This window comes from Gymnoscopelus microlampas, assembly GCF_963454915.1.
Source record: "Gymnoscopelus microlampas genome assembly, chromosome: 1".
NCBI classification, from domain to species: Eukaryota; Metazoa; Chordata; class Actinopteri; order Myctophiformes; family Myctophidae; genus Gymnoscopelus; species Gymnoscopelus microlampas.
This window is the reverse complement of record NC_139962.1, coordinates 28,459,232-28,479,037: the sequence shown is the minus strand read 5'-3', so window position 1 is coordinate 28,479,037 and position 19,806 is coordinate 28,459,232. Positions and strand designations below refer to the sequence as shown.

Below are 19,806 nucleotides of genomic sequence, written 5' to 3'. Positions count from 1 at the left end.
AGTCCAGCCAATCAGAGACATACCTGTAGTTTTCTCTGGCAAAACACAGATATGCTGACTTGTGATTCAGACCCTGTGTTACTAGAATTGTTGAGTTAAGATGGTGGGTCTGACCAGTGACCACATGAAACTAGGGAGTTTGTGATCCTGACCAGTGACCACATGAGACTATAGGATGGATGTGATCTTCCCTCCCAGCAGACAGCACTGTAGCAGATGCGCAGACAGTTGTTGGAAATAATATGTCAGCAAGCATGCAGCAAGCGTGTATGTGCATGCACTCGCATGTATGCAGTGGTGGAAAAAGTACTCAATTGCTTTACTTAAGTAAAAGTATCAATACTGCAATGTAGAAATACGCTGTTACAAGTAAAAGTCCGGAATTCAAAATGTACTTGAGTAAGTACAAAAGTATTGGCGTCAAAGTGTACTTAAAGTACCAAAAGTAAAAGTACTCAAATAAATGTAATGTGTAAAAGTACAATATTTGCCTCTGAGATGTAGTGGAGTAGAAGTAAAAGTATTGGAAATTGGAAATACTTAAGTACTGTACTTAAGTACAGTACTTCAGTAAATGTACTTCCACCACTGCCTGTATGAGGCTGTGTTTACTATTGTGCTTCTCAGAATAGCACTAGGGTGAGTGATCATTAAGTCTGCAGGCATGCAACTTTGGCCGAGAAGTCTTTCGTAGGGACTCACTCTTCCATTGTGTGTGTGTGTGCGTGTGTGCGTGTGTGTGTGCGTGCGTGCGTGCGTGCGTGCGTGCGTGTGTGCGTGCGTGCGTGCGTGCGTGCGTGTTTGGGGGGGGGGGCACAGGAAGTTAAGCCACCCGCAATAGGACGCTGGTTGGCAGGAGTCAGATGTTGGGAACAGCAGACTTTATCCTCTGTCTTTCTAAATGGATTTTAGTGGCATACGGGTGTGAGCTCTGACTAGGCATGACCCTTATTGAGAGAACAGGGATTTGAGGTTATGGCATGGAGCTTTTAGAACCACACCTTACATGGGAAACACCTGCAGTATTACAGCAGCCGCTTTACTTTATTTATAGCTGACATTGTTTCAGATGATCAGAGGTCCAAACTATTATTATCATTTATCTTTTCAACTTGGCAGTTACACATGAATCATTCAAGTGAATGTATTAGTAACGCAGAACTCTGTTGAGTCAACGTAGTCCTGTTGGGCACTCAACATAGGCAGATAGAATGGACTGATATCACAGCATCCTCCATCCCAAATGAGAGAGACTATTATTCCTAATCATAGCAACAAGTTGACTTCAGTGCTAGGAAATAGATTATCATGCCCCTGGCAAGCAGCGACTCCTCTGCAATATTGCGAGTTGGCTTCCTGCACCTGTATGCTATTCCCAATACCAGAGACGAAGGACCGTCCTGATGAATGCCTTCATATTGTTGGTTTAGTCTATTGTCATGCTAATACCTGCCTCAGACCCTTGAGTCATCTATCACGGTTGACAGGAAATCCAGGAAATCCAGGGCCATTGTTTGGAATCAGTACTCCGCACGCGCGCACACACGCATGCATGCACACGCATGCACACACACACACACACACACACACACACACACACACACACACACACACACACACACACACACACACACACACACACACACACACACACACACACACACACACACACACACACCTAAACACACACCACAACTAATGACACAATTGAGGATAATTATAGTATACCATATATTTAATTAGTATTAAATATATGGTATACTGGACAGCATAATACATTTTTATCATAAAGGTTTTAGCCCAGTGTTCTGTCTTAAATCTTAAAAATCTGGGTCAGGAAAGTATGTGCTTTCAACTACTGAACACACAGATGTCAGAAAGCATGAGAAGTTGGCCTTTCACAAAACTTTCTTTGATTTGTCCAAAATGAGTAAATGACACATCTTGCTCTCCTTTTTTATGAGATAAATGTCTGGGTGTGAAAGTTGATTTGATTTGGGTGAAGCCTAAACTCTGGTCGTGTGCCAACCAATAGGAAACGTATTTCCTATTGGTTGGCACGCGGTAATGGTTCATCATAGTTGAACACAATGCTTCTTGTGCGTCGGACCTCACACGCTTCAGTGTCTACAACGCGCGAGACACTCCGCCTCTTTTTTTATCATATGATGGAAGTGAACGGGAAAGCTAGCGGCTGCGTCTGAAGCATCTGCCGCAGATGTGTGAGTCCAGCCTAATGCTGTCCTGTGTGCTACAGAGAGAGCAAAGCAGGGTAATGTCGTCCTGTGTGCTACAGAGAGCAGAGCAGGGCTAACCACATGAAGAGATCGTTTGCGTGTATGACCAGGCGAACTGCCGTTGCCTTCCAAGCCAGGCCCACTGCTTCTGTCTCCCATTCACTGACATCATGGCAGACCGCTCGACCAGATGTGACTGTGGTTGGGTCTGCGTTAAACAAAAGTGCTGTTACAGGAAATGAGTGCTTTTAAAAAGAAAAAGAAAAAAATACTGGAGCAAAGCAGGAGTATATCGTTCTTGCCAGTCAGAAGACACAGCCAAGGCAGTTAAAATGTTTAATGTGCCATTACTTAAATTAGCCCTGGTGTTTATCATATGCGGATGCATAAAGCCTTGATGCTGTGTTCATATGGAACCTTTTTGTTAGTATGCCAGTGGAGCTCATTACTAACGTGTCAGTATTGATGAATATGTTGTTTGGATCAACTTTTTTCTGTTTGTGTTGCCCTAAATAGTTCCACATTAGATGTTATCTGGTCTGGTGGAATGTTTTGAATGTGAATGCTAATCATGTCACAACCTTTCCTAGATGTGCAATATAATGTTGATATTCTGACAAACAGGTGGCATGGCAGGCAATATTACAGCATCACCTACCTTCCTCTGAAACCATCCTCCCCAAATTAAAAAAGCTGCTGCTTATCAGAATCAACTTTATTTGTCACATCACAGGTTTACATGTGTAAAGATTATGGACATACAGTAACATATGTAGAATAACTTAGGGCTTTCTTTTGTACCAATGTATCTTAAAGTCATACTATGTAACTTTTTCAATTAAACTAAAGTATTTTTTTAATACTGTAGTCTTTCACTGGTATATTTTCCACAATAATTACTCAATATAAATGTGTTTTTTTTAATAAAACACTACTTTTTAATTTATGCCAAAATGACTACCTATACAGAGGACGCTTTTAGTTGTGTGCCCGCTGTGCCGTCCATTTAGTTATAAGGTTTTTCTTTGTTTTATATTTATTTTATATAACTTATATAACGAGATTACCATCTGACAAGGGGATTTCTTCTCGGTTTACAGTCTGGGGTTCGCTTCTTTTTGTTGTCTACATTGTCTGTGAGAGGGGGGGGGGTGTTGTTAAGGGTCGCCGCTCGCATAGTTTTGTTTCCCCAGACGTCCCGGGCGGGTGGTGTTTATGAAAAAAACATGATTTATTTATTTTTTCTCAATGGCCGGCCTGTCACACAATGAGATTCTTAATCTCAGTCTTGTTTCTCCTGTGATTTCGCTGAATGCGTGTGAATGAATGCGGTAAGGATGAAATAAAAATAGCAGATCTACAAGCTCACAATGCATTGTGATGTAATGCATTTTGTAGATCAGCTATTTTAGCAAATGTTTTATTTTGAAATGTTTGTACACATTATACTAGACTGTGCTGAACGATTGTGAATGCATGCCCCACCCAGTTTTGTAATACCCCATTGTCAGAGTACCTGTTGTACCCGTCTGTCTGTCTGCTTCGATGCCGGGTACCGCACTCCCTCAAGTTATCGCCAATGCACATTTGAAGTCGGCATGACCATATATGGGCAACGCGTTGTATCTGTGATTCTGGACAACCGGACCTCCATATAGGCTTATATATGGGTAAATCAGTCGGATCGGCAGTTCTGGACAACCGCCTATCCAATTCGACGCCAGGAATTCCTCGGATCGCCGGCCACACGCGTGCCGAGTTTCGGCACGCGTGTGGTCGGTCGGTCGGTCGGTCGGTCAGTCAGATGTTCTAGAAATACGTGAACTACACACGGACGGACATACACACAGAGATTTCGCACATTTTTTGTAAGATATCAATCTCAGTATAATTATTATTATATAATTATAATATATATATATATATATATATATGTGTATGTGTATGTGTATGTGTATATATATATATATATATATATATATATATATATATATATATATATATATATATATATATATATATATATATATTTATAAGTCTATATATGTATATATAAAAATATATATATATATTTATAAGTCTATATATGTATATATAAATATATACAGTAAACTGTATATATATGTACTGTATTTATTTATTTCTATGCCCAACATAGGGACACCAGGTTGGAAGTGGTTAAAGTGTAATGTGCTGATTAGGGAAGAGTCTTCCTTACCTCGGTGGTTGGTCTGTGGTTGACTGTTGCGGTGGGCTCTGCCGTGGAGGAGCTATTGTTAGTTACAAAACAGGGATGGAGGGAGCCTGTCCTAGGATCCTTGGAGAAAGGATGCTAAGAGCCAAATTGGATTTCTGACTGAATGAGGAATCAGCTGCTTGGGGGACAATCCGGGGGGAAGAGTTGAGCCACCATCTCATTGTGGGGCTGCCGCTAGAGTGCCATTCATATGTCCCCAGAACCTCCAGGGTCATTGGGATTCAAGGGAGAGTTCACTGTGGTTGGGTTGGGAAAGGAATACACACCCCTCCAGCTGCCAAGCAGCAGGACTCCTCTTGGGGTCATGTTATAAATATCTAATCCTTTTCCTGCTGCTTTGAGTGACAACAGGAATGCCCCTTAAAGAGTTAACACTCTCACTTCTGTATCCCTTGTCAAAACTCCAGAGGTCTCTACCTCAACTGTAGCAGTGCAGTGCTACGTCTTAAGAGGGTTGGTCTGTGTGCGTGTCTGTGTGTGCGAGTGTGTGTGTTTGTCCGGCTCGAATCTCTGTTGGACCAATCAGTGCCACATTTCTTGTGTTTGTTACCAGTAGGCTAACTTAGTACATCCACTCATTTAGTTTTTCTTTACATTTTGTTTTATATTATTCAAAATATTTAACTTTAATCTTATAATGGAAGTCAGTGGGGCTCAGATTGGAGTGAAACATAGATGACTGATTTCACAGGCTGGCCACAGTACGACAGCCATATTAGAGCAACGGCATTCGCCATTTTTTAAGTTATTACCGGGAAATAAACTACAGGATTACCGTAACCCCAAACCACCTAATATTTAGGATTAACTGTGAACAATCCACTAAGTTGTGAGCATATTGTGATAGTATTGCTTCAAGTAGAGTAGACACTGCCTAGCTACAGTATAACCAGGGGTGCAATGCTCACTGGACGGCCTTGCACGTCGTGCCGGTACCTATTTGACCAGGAGCCCACGCAGGCACACGCATAGATTTAAAACTACTTTAAATTCGCACCTCAACAAAGTTTTCAAAGGCTCCCGACTCACACCTAGCGAATTAACATTGGAATAAGCCTAGATGCATATCAATGCATATCAATCCTGTTCACCCGCCAGCTATTTCAGGCAGGGTTGTAAGAATACGGGGAACCATTTGTGGCATAACCAGTCTTAGGAGAAGGTGCGAGTCGGTATGTTGACAGACAATGAAGTAATACATGGGATTGAGGCCGTGATGGAATGAGAGGTCACTGGCCGTTGCCTCACACACTTTGTGGCAGTAATTCATCCTACTTCAGCACCTTGCCGAGTGATGAACAGCTCCTGGCTCTCACATCACTGTGCACAGTACAGTCCTCAGTGTTAATTTCACTCACAGAGTGTATAATCTTGATGTTGAATCAACATTTACTGTGTGGGTTTCAAAGCTTCAGTGCTTTATTGCACTATTATTACTTCTTCTACTACTACTACTACTACTACTACTACTACTACTACTACTACTACTACTACTACTAATAATTATTGAACACTCCTTAATGGGCGCTCAGGTGGCACACCACTGCCCACCAGCGTGGAGTCTAGGGGTTCGAATCCACCTTGTTGCCTTCAGCTTTGTCGAGCGTCTATACAAACACAATTGTGGAGGGTGATATTTGTCAATGCATATACTCCTACGGGCGGAACCTGTCAGTGGGGAGTGTTGGGCGGGAGGAGTAGAGGCGCTACGTTCTCCCGGTGGGGGCTCCTAGCTGGCAGGTGAGTCAGTAGGATACAACAGCAGAGACAACACACAGTGAGTCAATTGGCATAACGACTAAAATTGGGCTGAAAAAGGGGTAAAAAAGGCAAACAAATTTAATAAAAAGAACACTCCTTAATACTTACTAATAATATAACCGATACTAATTATACTATTTATTTCAGTCTCAATTCATTAATAGTTACTAATAATATAACGGATACTAATTATACTATTTATTTCAGCCTCAATTCATTTTCGTTCCCTGGCTAAATTATTTTATTTAGTATGTTTTAGTCACTGTAGATGGCCTACATTAAAAGCTTAAAAGGCCAACTTGTTAACCTGTTTCAGAGAAGTTAATGCTATGAGCATGGTGTGACTGTAGAGTACTACTGCAAGGGTTCCCAAACATTTCAGTGCCGTGACCCCCCAAAATAATCATATTTGAACTAGGGACGTCCCACCCTGACAAGTACTTGGAATCACATTTAGTTTGACTCGGTTCCATAGATAAATATTGTGAAAATACTAGCCAAACTGCAAGCTCACAACACCTTGCACTGCGAGGCGTTGTGAGCTTGTAGATTGCCTATTTTCACAATGTTTGCCCCTTTCACAATATTTGACAATTTGGCCAATTTGGTATTAAAAAGGTCTTAAAAGTCATTCAATTGTAACTTTAGAAATGTGCAGATACCCTATATACATACTGTATATTCATGTTGGTTAGTTTACTGTTGAGTGAGAAAACAATGTTGCACATTAAGCTAAACATCTTAGGGGACCCCCCCCCCCAATCATTTGGGGTCCCCATGTGGGTCCCGACCCACAGTTTGGGAACCACTGTACAACATAAATAAGAAACCCCAATGTCTGTTTTTTAACCTGCTCTAAATCACAGACATTCCTGAGTGATTTACATTCCTCTGAACAAAACATTTTCTACAAGAATTAAGAACATTTAAAACATGAACTGCTCATACAACAGTGAAATCCAATACATTGTGATGATGATATTACTACACAGAGTGGATCATTCTGAAATAAAGCTACAATAATTCAAATGACATTGATCTGCAGCCAGATTTTCCTGACTCCATTTTAAAATAATTTCTTTTTACATTCTTAACTGAAAATATTTTTTCTGGTTTTCCTTTATTACCCAATATAAAATATTTGAAATGTTCCAAAAAAATATTGAGACAAATCAGGACTGGCAGTGGAGTCACCAAAATTAGATCAATATCAATCCATCACACTACACAGTACAATCTACTGTTAATTTAACTCTGAGAGTGTACAAATGTAACCAAATGGACCCTTAAATTAATACCGGGGATTTTGCCGTGTAGAAGCACAGTTTCTACCACGTATTAATTGTAACAGAAAGATTGGTTGTCTGTCATGTCAAGTGTTGGTCCTTAACAAATACTTAAATACAGATACTTAGTTGAGCATCGTGTCTCTCACAAAAAATTGCAGACCTACAAACTCACTACGCATCGCAGCGTGACACATGCTATTTTCATTGCGAGACACTAGCGCGCAACTAAGTATAAATCAGGCCTGAAAGTGAACAGTCACCAAAAAAAGTGTTCTGTGCAAACACAGGAAAGAAAAAAACAATACAGGCTGGCCACGACCCGCTGAGCTTTTTTTCTGCCGCCTGGTGAAAAGAATGAATTATTCAACAGTAAGCAAGCTTTCAGCTGGCCATTTGTGTGCTTTGATCTTGGACTCAGGCGTTTGCATGAATGCCTTTATTGTCATGTTATGTGTACACAGCGTGTGAATTATTGAAAATAGTGCGGGCCGTAGCTTCATCTGGTAAAGTTTACTCTGCAGGCGTACTGGGCGACCAGGCCGCGATTGTAAATCCCCAGATGTTGTTTATTTGTCCAAAGAGATCACATGACCGGGTTCACACAGGCTGGCCTCACCTAAACGCTCTTCAGGAGAAGAGAGCTGTGGGGTCAACCGAGAGGTCTTACCTTTAACAGCCACACACACAAGCACGCGCACGCACGCACGCACGCACGCACGCACGCACGCAGGCACGCAGGCACGCACACACACAGACACGCACGCACGCACGCACGCACGCACGCACGCACGCACGCACGCACGCACGCACGCACGCACGCACGCACGCACGCACGCACGCACGCACGCACACACACACACACACACACACACACACACACACACACACACACACACACACACACACACACACACACACACACACACACACACACACACACACAGAGCTGAACAGCAGATGTCTAGGTGTGGCAGATGCATGCATACAGCCAGGTGTTTGCGGGGACAAAACAGGTCTTGTGTTCCCGTGTGACATTGCGTGTGCCCATGTAGCTTAAAGGGGTATTTCACTTTAAAACACTTCTGGGGTCATTTTAACATCTACTCTGGCTTTTGTATGCACCCCAGACAAAATAGTTGCTTGATCCAACATATTTTTGATATTCACTTGATCAGACACGCCCCCTCCTATTTTAGTCCATTGAACTTCAAACCTCATTTTAACCATGCCCATTGAAAACACACATCCCTCCCTACTTCTGGTGACTGCTATTTTTTGCCCTTTTTGAAAACTGTAAAATAGTGATTTTCATGGAAGGACTTAAGCATTTCTTGGTCAAGCAAGAACTGTAGAAATAAAGACAAATATTCTATGGACATTGATTTTTCCCTTTTTTAAATAATTGCCCTTTTTTGTGGAATAATTATTTTGCAAAGTCCCATGGCTTCCAGATAACGTTTTTTCTTCAGCAGAGAGGAAGTGAGAAGGGGAGAGTGGGGATGGAGCAAGGGGGAGATTTGGAGGGAAGCGGAGACACGGTCTCTCCCTCCCCTTTGACAAGTGTTAAGTGGCAGTAATTCAAGCAGCATTACTCCGACCGGCCCAGCCTTTCATTTGGCACACCTGAGCAGAGTGCAATCCCCGGCCGCACAGCAGGCGGAGGCTTCAGCCTGTCTGCCTTCATGTTTCCATTACACAAACAACAGGAAGGCTGCACATCACTCAGCCTTGTTCTAGGGCCAGCGAACCCAGCATAGAGACTGACACCTCTGCTATGCTGATTTATGTCAGTTTACTGATTTTAATGTGCTGTGTTCTTACATTACGCTATCCATAATGCTGGAAGCACCGCTAATGGTCTGTATTAACCCTCATAGAGTGTACTTTGTTTCCTAAGTAAAAATGTAAGCGTAGGGGCCTTTAATTGATTATGATGTGAAAGTACAATAAAAAAAACGTTTCATTATGTTGAGGTGCATTACATTCAGGCTTAAAACAGATCCATGGCAGTGGTTGGCTACAGCTGGACACATAATTAGAGTGCGTCTTTACCTATAATTTGTGTAATAGTTTGGGGTTGGCGGCATGTTATTACCATATGAAAAGGCTAAGCAGGGGTCATTGTGCATTGCTGCAGCAATTAGAGCAGAGTAGTGGGCAGAAGAATGTTTGGAGCCGCTGTTAATTAGAAATTTCTACAAAGCTATGCTTTAATTATAAATTAGTGAGAGCAGCACTGTTTTAAACGAATATATTTCCGTCGCCATTAGTTTCTGTAACAGTATGAAGGTCTAGGTCTGTTTCCTTTCATAGCATAGTCTTTGAAGAGAATGGGACAAAATTAAATTAATTTGAAAGGCTGTATTGATGTAAGGCTTTTTCATGCTAATGTAACATGGTGTTCTCACAAGAAAATTAATCCGGTTTGCTCATTTGTTAAGATGCACGAGCCTGCTATGATATGAACTTGAAACATGAATTGTGAATAATGGAACTTGAACTTGCAGTTTTCATATAGTATCATTTAATATAACGATACATTGTGAATACAATAGCAAGTGTTGATTCCTGATTAATCTATACAAGTACTTTAGACCCTAAAATGTATGTAAAATAAGGTATAGCAGAAAAGGATGGTAAAGGCATCAGGTTATCTGAGCGCAAACAAATATATTGAAATTGCTCCATCAACTATGGAGGTAAAATCACTCAAAAACATTACATAATTGTATAATAAGAAACAAAGACAGGCATGCTGGAGTTATAAATAGCACATTTTTACATCACTAAACTGATTATTTGTTTGCGAAAATGTTATTACATAACATTACATCTCAAAATTAACCTTCACTTCTTACTGACTATTGAGCCCTAACGGAATTGTTCTAAATCTAGTTTTTTTTTTGCATTTGCTCTTCCACCTATTGGATGATTTATATTGGCTTGAAGTTTGATTGATTTATTGTTTGTTTGATTGATTGATTGAATATTTTATTAACATGTATGTTAACAGTAGGGCAGTACAGTACAGTCAAAAAGCTCTGGGGGGCTTGTTTCTATTGTACTCAAGATATACAATACATAGAATAGTATTAAGTGTAAGTGTATTAACCACATTAACCCTGTCGTCCCTATTTTGGGCATGTCATTAAAGCTAAAAATATTGTATTATTGTATTTTTATATACATTTTTTTTTCACCCAAAAATGTTAATGACACCCCCGGCAAAGTATAGAGGGCTTAAGTAGATAATGTGAGCCTTGTTAACATGTCAACTTTCAGTTTTATGATAAGCCACCTCTCTTTAGTTCATTGTGACTCTGTTTGTGTACTTTATGAATGACATAGACATGTCACAAGTAAAACTATTTTCTTCTACTACTAGTAGACTAGCCTCTATAGTCCAAAGGCAAATTTGTAAACCAAGGATATGACTGCGCAGCCACGGTTGTGAAAGTGTTGTCCCTTTAAACTTTTGATCTTTAATTAATGTCTAGGACTTCCCATCAGTTTTATTAGTGATTGCTGGGGAGCCTACAGTATGTACAGTATTCCATTATGAATCTTTCTGCAAAGTCTTGATTCTCCAGCATGGTATGAGGAAGATAATAATGATAATAATAATAATTAATAAGTCTTCTTTTTCTGTTTATGCAGGTCGAAATGAGCTGATAGCCAGATACATCAAGCTTCGGACGGGGAAGACGAGGACTCGAAAGCAGGTAAGACAATAGGAGGAATGTCTGAATGATATGAATATCGTATAAAAAAAACAAAAAACTGAATATGTTAAAACCTGAATATCGTCGCTGTTGGGCAGAAACCTTGTATACGTCCAAAATTATTACTTTTAAGGATATTTATAAAACCCACTGACAGAAATAACCACTTTCAACCTGGCATCACTATTTTGGGTATGTTACAATCTCACAATGTGTTTTGATCTTGTCGATCTGCTACTTTTGCTCCTTTAGCTTGACACGGTTATACTATGAAGTATAAAATAGGGCTTTCATTTAAGAAAAAAAACGAAACATAAAAAGATTAAATATGGCGATACAAGGTTTCTGTCCGACAGTGACCATATGTGTACATGAATATCATTGTGTAACATGTAACATGAATATCATTTTTAAAGCTGAATATATTATGACTGCTGCTTATGCTGCTGCAAAAGTCAAGCGACACTATTTAGAGAACATGCTTATGCACACGCACGCACGCACGCACGCACGCAGGCAGACAGACAGACAGACAGACAGACAGACAGACAGACAGACAGACAGACAGACAGACAGACAGACAGACAGACACACACACACACACGGAGCAGGGCATTCGAACTGCCCTTACTTTTAATTTAGTAACAGAAATAATCTCCTTGGGGTGGCTGGGAAAATGAACTTATCCAACACCCATGACCCATTCCAAAACAATATGTTGCAATATGTGTAGTTGTAAAAGATGCACACCTTAAGAGATTTAACGGTATAGCAGCCTTGAGATTTGTCGCTATTCAACAAATCTAAGCATTACCTTCTCTTACTTATCATTGAGCAGCTGTACCGATTAGGGCTGCAACTATCGATTATTAGAGATTATTCTATTGATTAATAAAACATATATACATACAGTATAGGCAGGAAATTCCTTATACGGTTACAGACTCATGGCAATGATTAACGTGAAACAAAGTGACATTTGATAACTGTGTGTGCATTGATCAGTGTGTGCATATGACCAGAAAGGCCATGTGGTTTGTCTCTCTGTGATTCTCCCTCTCAATACAGAATAATCACAGCTGTTTTCCCACATGCATTCAGCAGAGTGCTATTGTAGTTACTTTACATGTATGTGACCATGACATTTACTTACAGCCATTTATGCAAAGATATGTGACAATGACATTTAAATATAACTATCTATATAAGGACAATAATACATAATTTCACGTCTTTCAAAGACCTTACTGCAGATGCCATTAGATTGTGGTGATCTGCACGGATCTTTGCCAATTACCCACTTTACTCTCCACACTTACATACTGAATGTACTGTACCCACACACACACGCACGGCGTGCGCGCAAGCTTCTTTACGACATGGGTGTGATTTGCTTGATTAATACCACTACAGAAAATGAATCCACTCCAAAGAAATAAAAATACACATGCAATATCCCGTCATGTAGGGCGAAGGAACACACACATTACTTCCCTTCTACCATTTGCACTGATGAATATTTCATACGAGAACATGAAATGTTTTTGGACTATATGAATGTTCAAGGCAAACTTGGCCAGTGAAATGCCTTACCCAGATCCCCCAAAGAATACTAGACTGGCCAATTTTCATTCAGTACACAGCAGATCACATCTGCGCTCTGTTAATGTGTGCTAAAGGGGCCTGCATCCTCCTTAATCAGTTCACTTAAGTGACAACAACAGACAGTGTAATGCTTTGTTGGCTGTAAGCTTGATGTGTGGCTTGGAGATGCTTCTATAGGAGGGCTTATCTCCCTCAAGTGTTTTCAACACCGATGTGTAATCCACTTTGTACTCTTTGGTTTTCTTGTTTTTTCCTTTTCTTTTCTTTTTCGTAATGAAGGTGTCTAGTCACATACAGGTCTTAGCAAGAAAGAAAGTTCGAGAAATCTCAGCAGCCATTAAGGTACGTTTGGCTTTGCCCAGTTGCAGGGGGGTTTTCATTGCCATGGTTACAGGCTGTTCCTTTGTTTTCCTCCCCTCCCCTACCCCGCAGGTGTCTAGTCACATTCAGGTTCTTGCCAGAAGGAAATCTCGTGAGTTTCATTCCAAGCTAAAGGTATGCGCTTTTCTGCTTTTGGGCTTGTGGTTGCTGTGCGTCTTACTTCCTGTTTCCCATGGTGACAGAGTGAATGCCTGGTGCTCTGATTCCCTTAACCCAGTCCCAGACCCACTGCTAGTCGTAGTTGGCTTCTGATGTCTAACCTCCCTTTTTTATTGATCAATTGCACACTCAAAATCTTTTGCTTTTAGAAATGTATATATACATATATATATATATATATATATATATATATATATATATATATATATATATATATATATATATATATATATATATATATATATATATATATATATATATATATATATATATATATATATATATATATATGGTGTCATTACATTCATGATTTGAACCTGATGCAAATTCTGCATACAAATAATAGTATAAAGAATACAAATGTTTTGTATCAAACACTTCAAAGCAAATGGTGATGTCAGTAATGTTTACGCGTTACTAAATGTCTGAGTCAAAGGTTGGTTCTGTATGTTATGTTCATGTGGGGAAGCATGCTGGCAACATGCATTGGCTGTGGGTGAATGGCTAAAAGCTAGTTCAGAGTTCAGCAGTCTGCTTACACCTCTTATCAAGCTATATCGTAAAGGTGGTGTCAAGACGCATGCTGAATGGGTTCATATTAAAATAACAGAGAGGAGTTTTATACCTCTGCTTCCTTTGAAAGAATACCCCCCCCCCCCCCCCCCCTATTCTCTCCAGCCGCCATATCAAAGGCATTTAGAGTTCCGAGTGGAGGGTGGCTGCGATGCTGGCTGTTTCTGAAAGGCTGTCTCTGCTCTGTTGTTCTAGTCTTGCTTTGTAATCTGTTGATAACTCTGGGCTCACACATTGACTTGGCTGTCAGTTGCATTCCTTCCTCCTCTTTCAGATGCAGTCATCTCACAACAGTCTCCTGTCAATCATTTGACTGCTAGAAAATGATGTTTACTCACCAGGAAACAACTATACGTTTTGACTTGAACACTTTCCACTTACTCCCAGTATTCAGTGTGGATTTAGCTGTGTGTGTGTGTGTGTGTGTGTGTGTGTGTGTGTGTGTGTGTGTGTGTGTGTGTGTGTGTGTGTGTGTGTGTGTGTGTGTGTGTGTGTGTGTGTGTGTGTGTGTGTGTGTGTGTGTGTGTGTGTGTGTGTGTGTGTGTGTGTGTGAAAAAGTCAGTAAGACCATAAAGGCTTTCAATGGGGTCACAAGCAGCGGTTTGAGTGAAAACGGTTGAGAGAAATCTATTCTCATCTAAAGCAATTTCGAGTTCATTGGCAAGGAAATATCCAAGTGCCCCCCGCTCCCTTTACGTTTAATGGACACATGATTTATTAGAAATGAGCTCATTATGAAGGTGGCATAGCACTTCAAAAGTACACAAAAGGTTTAAGTAGAAATGTTTTTGAGTAGAAGATAAGTTAAAGGCCTAATCTTTCACCCGGCACAAAACGGTGCAAAGCACAGCACAAGTGTCATTGCTAGTTTACAACCAATGCAGTTGTCATTTTCCTACGTTTAAGTAGCAAATGCACTTGCGACCATCTGTGCTTCCATGGGTGTGTTGGTCTTACAATGAGTTGTGGTCATGCAATATTGGCACATCACTATCTTAAGGGGAGTGAGAAAAGTCAGAAGTAGAACACCTTAGACCAGCTCAAACCTGGCCTACCTGGTGGCGCAATATTCATTTCCCTACTATCTATAGAGCGCATCATTCAGATTAAGATGCACGCCTACATACTGTATATACAGTAGGTTCACAACACACATACTCTCTGCTTGCAATCAGAATCCATCCGCATTTCAGTGTCTCTGACATCACTGAGAGATTCGTCATCATTGAAGTAAAAAAAATATATTTAGGGGATTATCCATAATATATTGAATCGGACGAATGCCCAGTAGCATCACCAGCCAATTTTCGGTGCTGGGAGGTATGCAAAACGTAATTTTTGTGTGTGGTCAAAATGGCAGATTTTTTAAGACGGGGTGCCGAAAACATAATCATCAGGTATTATGGTTATACCAGGAGAAAGATTTTTTTCAAAAAAGTGTACAGAAATTGTTAAAATTATGTTTTATGTGGACACGCCTCCAGTTCATTAAGTATACCTGGTTCTCACCTTAGCACCTCCTCCACCACCTTAGCACCACCCACCTGTCCTAGTCCCTCCTCCTCCTCATGCCCACACCTGTTGTGTTATGATAATGAGGGGGAGGGTATATTTTTACTATGTCACAAAAGGGCTGTTTTTCACATTTGACCCTCAAGGTTTCAGCCTCCAGGTAGAAACTCAAAATAGTCAGAGAAGACATAAAACACCACCAGGGGGCTTAATGAAGTTCTATCAACCTCATAGACACATGGCAATCAGAAAAAGTGCAAAACCATGGCACCACCTCTTTAAAGCCCTTGGTTCATTATTCTTTAAGCATAAGAAAACCGTTGAAACGTATCTGCTTCAGTACGTCTTTCAGCACCACGGAGAGTGGAGAGCATCGAGGAGAGAGAGACTAAGATTCTGTTTATTTCAAATATAATACACTTTCATATTTGAAGAATACTATGACTCATATCCTTCTTTTTCTTTCTCTGCTCAACGTACAGTAACAGGCCATCAGTATCCATTTAGGGACTCAGCTGGAGTGTGCAGCATCCCTGGCATAGGTAGTAAAAATAAAGAACCTCACTAAGAGAATGAGCATGTGATTATTAACTTGATATGTCGAGATATCACAAATGTCTCTAGGACATAGATGAGGACTCATTTCAGGAAAGGTGTGATTCTGAACTGCATGTGGAAATATGCCATTGAGGGTGGTCCACCTCCTGTCGCACTTTTTTGTTTTCTGCAAGCTGTTGTTTGACATTATTCTATAACTTTCGGCATTGTGCGGCCGTTCTTTTGATGCGAGAAGTTGGGATACACACAAGCATACCTGTTTCCTCAGCAGAAAACCGTTTGCTTCTTCAACTTGCCATCATGTAAATAGCAATGTGCAAGATGCAGGTGCACCTGGCTCTTAACCACATATACTTCATTGACCGAAGTAATCCAGGGATCTATACTAGGTCTTTTTCCCCTCTACACTAAATAGATTACCTGAAAATTGCCAATCTACAAACTCACAATATGTCACATCACATGACGCTACAACGAGACGTGTTGTGAGCTTGTAAATGTGCTATTTTTGCTCAACGTTCGCTCCAGAATAGGGATACTAGGGTTCATGTGATTAAAGGGAATGGGAGATAGCACTCTTATTGGTTTAATCAATGTTGTGCCCCAAACACACCCATGACTAATTTGGAGATTAATTCCAACCCTTTTGTGCCTTGTGCCCTACTTTGCGCCCAGATTATATGCCGTTTACAATTTTTTGCAATCACTTGGATTCATTTCCTGAAACTTTTATCTCATTCCCAAAACTGAAAGGAATCCCAGGACAATACAATCCTTTCTCATAACACTATACCACCTGTGCTTAAGAATCTATAGCAATCAAAATGATAACCAAGTCAGTCAATTGCTACAACAAGTGTCAACAAATGTATTGCGCCTTCTGATCATTGTGTCAACCCTATTTGAATCAAAATTGGACAGACTGTGGACATGGTGTTGCTTTCAATGTAAAAATAAATTGATAATAAAATGTGTATTATTTTGTATCTCTTTAATCTAGTATTATTTATTTATTTTCACTGCTGCACAACCAATCGCCCAGTACAGACAAGTTCTGCTTGACTGTCATTGGGCATCCATTCTCTCCTCCCTGTCTAACCGTGCTCGTGGCCCTGGTTAGCACCTGCTTCTTGCTCCATTTTTACGTAGAAACTGTTTACTGGAAGCTTTTATATATGTTTTTGAGTAATGTGTTCACAATTCTCTCATGTGGGATGGAGTCTCCATTACTCTTCAGTTGTGTGAAGGGACGTTACTCAATCCAACCAGCCATCAAGCTGGCCTCAGCTTTTGTACAATCATGATGCTCATTGTGATTGTACATAGTATTTTGCATGCAATGATTTACCCAATGAACAACTAATGATAATAAACTTTATTTGTATAGCACCTTTCATGACATGAAATGCAGCTCAAAGTGCTTTACAGAGCAAGAATACAATTAAAGAAAAAGTACAAATATCAATGTCAATGGGAAATGGACATAGCCAAAAAGGCTCTATGCACAGCAGCCATATTGAAAAAACATACTTCCTTCACAGGTGTTACCAATGGTACTAATGAAGGCTCCGTTCCATTTAGTGTAGCACAGTGGTTCTCAAAATGTACACACCCGTAAGGGGCCATTTTGGAAGCCCCTCAAGGAACCCTGACAGTGTTTCCAGTGAGCCAACATGTACAATATCAGCACCCTGACTCTGTTTGACCAGAATGGAACAGAGCCTTCATTAGTATCATTGGGTAACACCTGTGAAGGAAAGGAAGAGGCCCAATTTCTTTACAATATGGCTGCTGTGCATAGAGCCTATAAGAAAATCTGTTTTGACTGGAATGTCAAAGTGGAATGAGAATTGCATCTACTCTATGACAACTGTTGGCCAATTGGTGTGGGGTTTTGAGGCACTGCTAAGAGCATGGTTTTAGCAGAGTTTCAATAAATGCATTCAAGCAATTAAGAAACACTGTTACTATCAACATTTTAGTTGGACACGCCCAAATACACTTGTGCCATGCGCTTTAGACCTTGTGCCATAGTTCATTTAAATAGGGTCCTAAAAGGTACAAATTGTATAAATAGAAATAGTTATTGTGTAGGAAATCTATCTAAAAGAATGTCTAGTAGACATCATTTAAGTGGAATGCACTTTTAAAAGCATACATTGATTTGAGTGGAATGAAATGAAATGTACCTTAAAAGGCATTAATTCATTTGATTGGACTTAAACTTTTAAATGATGAGAGGTTGAACTTGAAATATAGAATCAAACAATGAGTTGTTTACAGTTACTGTTCAAACTAAAAGGAGTTTAGCAGTCAGTCACATTGGGTGTTGGTAGGCGGTTGCTGTGGTGTAATAAGTAGCGGTTGCTAGGGCATTGATAGGGCAAAACAGGTGGCTGCTGTAGTGTATCAGGCAGTTGCTAGGACAACATCAGTGAAGGACGAGGGGGTATCCAACTGTATAATAAGTGGTTCAAAAGTAATTAACTATCGACCAATTAGGAAAGGGGGTGAGGCTAAGATTGTAGCAGTGTAGTAACTGATAAAACAACAATAATATGAAAGGACAAACAAGCATCTATACAATTTACAGTCAATTAAGGATGGTTGGCAGGAAAAAGGAAAGAAGGGATCAAGAAAGAAGGTATGAAGGAAGGAAGGATGGATGGATGGATGGATGAAGGATGGAAGGAATTAAAAAATATATAGATAAGGATGAAAAAGTGAGAAAGAAATAAAGGAAGGAAACAAAATGATATGGTGTAAAAACCTACGGTACATGTTGATAGAACCAGCATACCTACAGTATATTGAATATTAATGCATTCAAAGAGTAGAGCTACTCCGCACCGCTGCGTGTGCGAACCAATTAGCGGCTGCTAGGGGTGGGATCTTGGCGAGACCGGATGTGACGCCATCGAGAAGCGCTTATTGTCTCCACCAGGCCGAAAGGCATGGCGAGAGAGTATGTTTTGCACCCTGTCCGTCCGTGTGTGTGTCCGTCCGCGAGCAGCTAATCTCCGGCACCGTTGCCCGGTCGCTGCGAAACTGTGCGCACACAGTTCCTCTTTCACATGGGCCTGTTATAGCGCCACCAGGAGGCCGATTTGTGCAAAACCCATTTTTTGATATTACTCCTACATATTTTATCCAAACATCATGCAAATCGGTACACACTCACAGTATCTCTATAGTCATGTGATCAACACGGATCTGTCCGATTTCCCATATTCCATCCTCATTGGCTAAGGTTGGCTTCCAAAGTTTGCAGGATTTGTCCGTTGCCTCAAAATGCCTCAAATCATCAACGCAGCTTGCGATTTCACTTTTTCTAGCTGCGTTGTAGTTCTTTCATGATTAATCATGGTTGAATAGTATACAAAAGAACTACTGCTGGCGCAGCTACTATACGTCATGTAGACACGTCAATATGATTGGTTGATAGACGGTGATAGACAGACGGTCCCATCCAATCACCTGCCAAGTAGCTTGAAAAAAAGGGACTGCTTCTTCATCGATTGTGCTACCGAGGTCCCAGATGGAAGTAGCCTGTGAAACAAATGTGACGCAAGCTTCTTCCATCTGGCGGAGTCAGGTTAAGCACACATAGCATAACTTATCAAACGTTTCAACTAGATCTGTTCAATTCCAAAGGTAGCTGAACGATTTAAAGTTTGAATGAAGTTTCTAGGTAAATAGTAAGAGGTAGTTAGAGAGGTCCAAAATTGTGGGCGGAATAATAAAGAGCAAGA

General features: G+C 40.5%; 1 protein-coding gene across 3 annotated transcripts in view; it reads left to right on the top strand.

Moving 5' to 3' along the window:
* The window catches only part of tead1b (TEA domain family member 1b), a 60,224-nt gene that overhangs the window by 26,740 nt on the left and 13,678 nt on the right, over window positions 1–19,806 (top strand). For all 3 annotated transcript variants that reach the window (XM_084052213.1, XM_084052215.1, XM_084052214.1), the window contains 2 exons: window positions 11,202–11,266; window positions 13,151–13,213. In XM_084052213.1, the coding sequence (XP_083908339.1) occupies window positions 11,202–11,266; window positions 13,151–13,213 (128 nt within the window). The remainder of the gene's footprint in view (window positions 1–11,201; window positions 11,267–13,150; window positions 13,214–19,806) is intronic.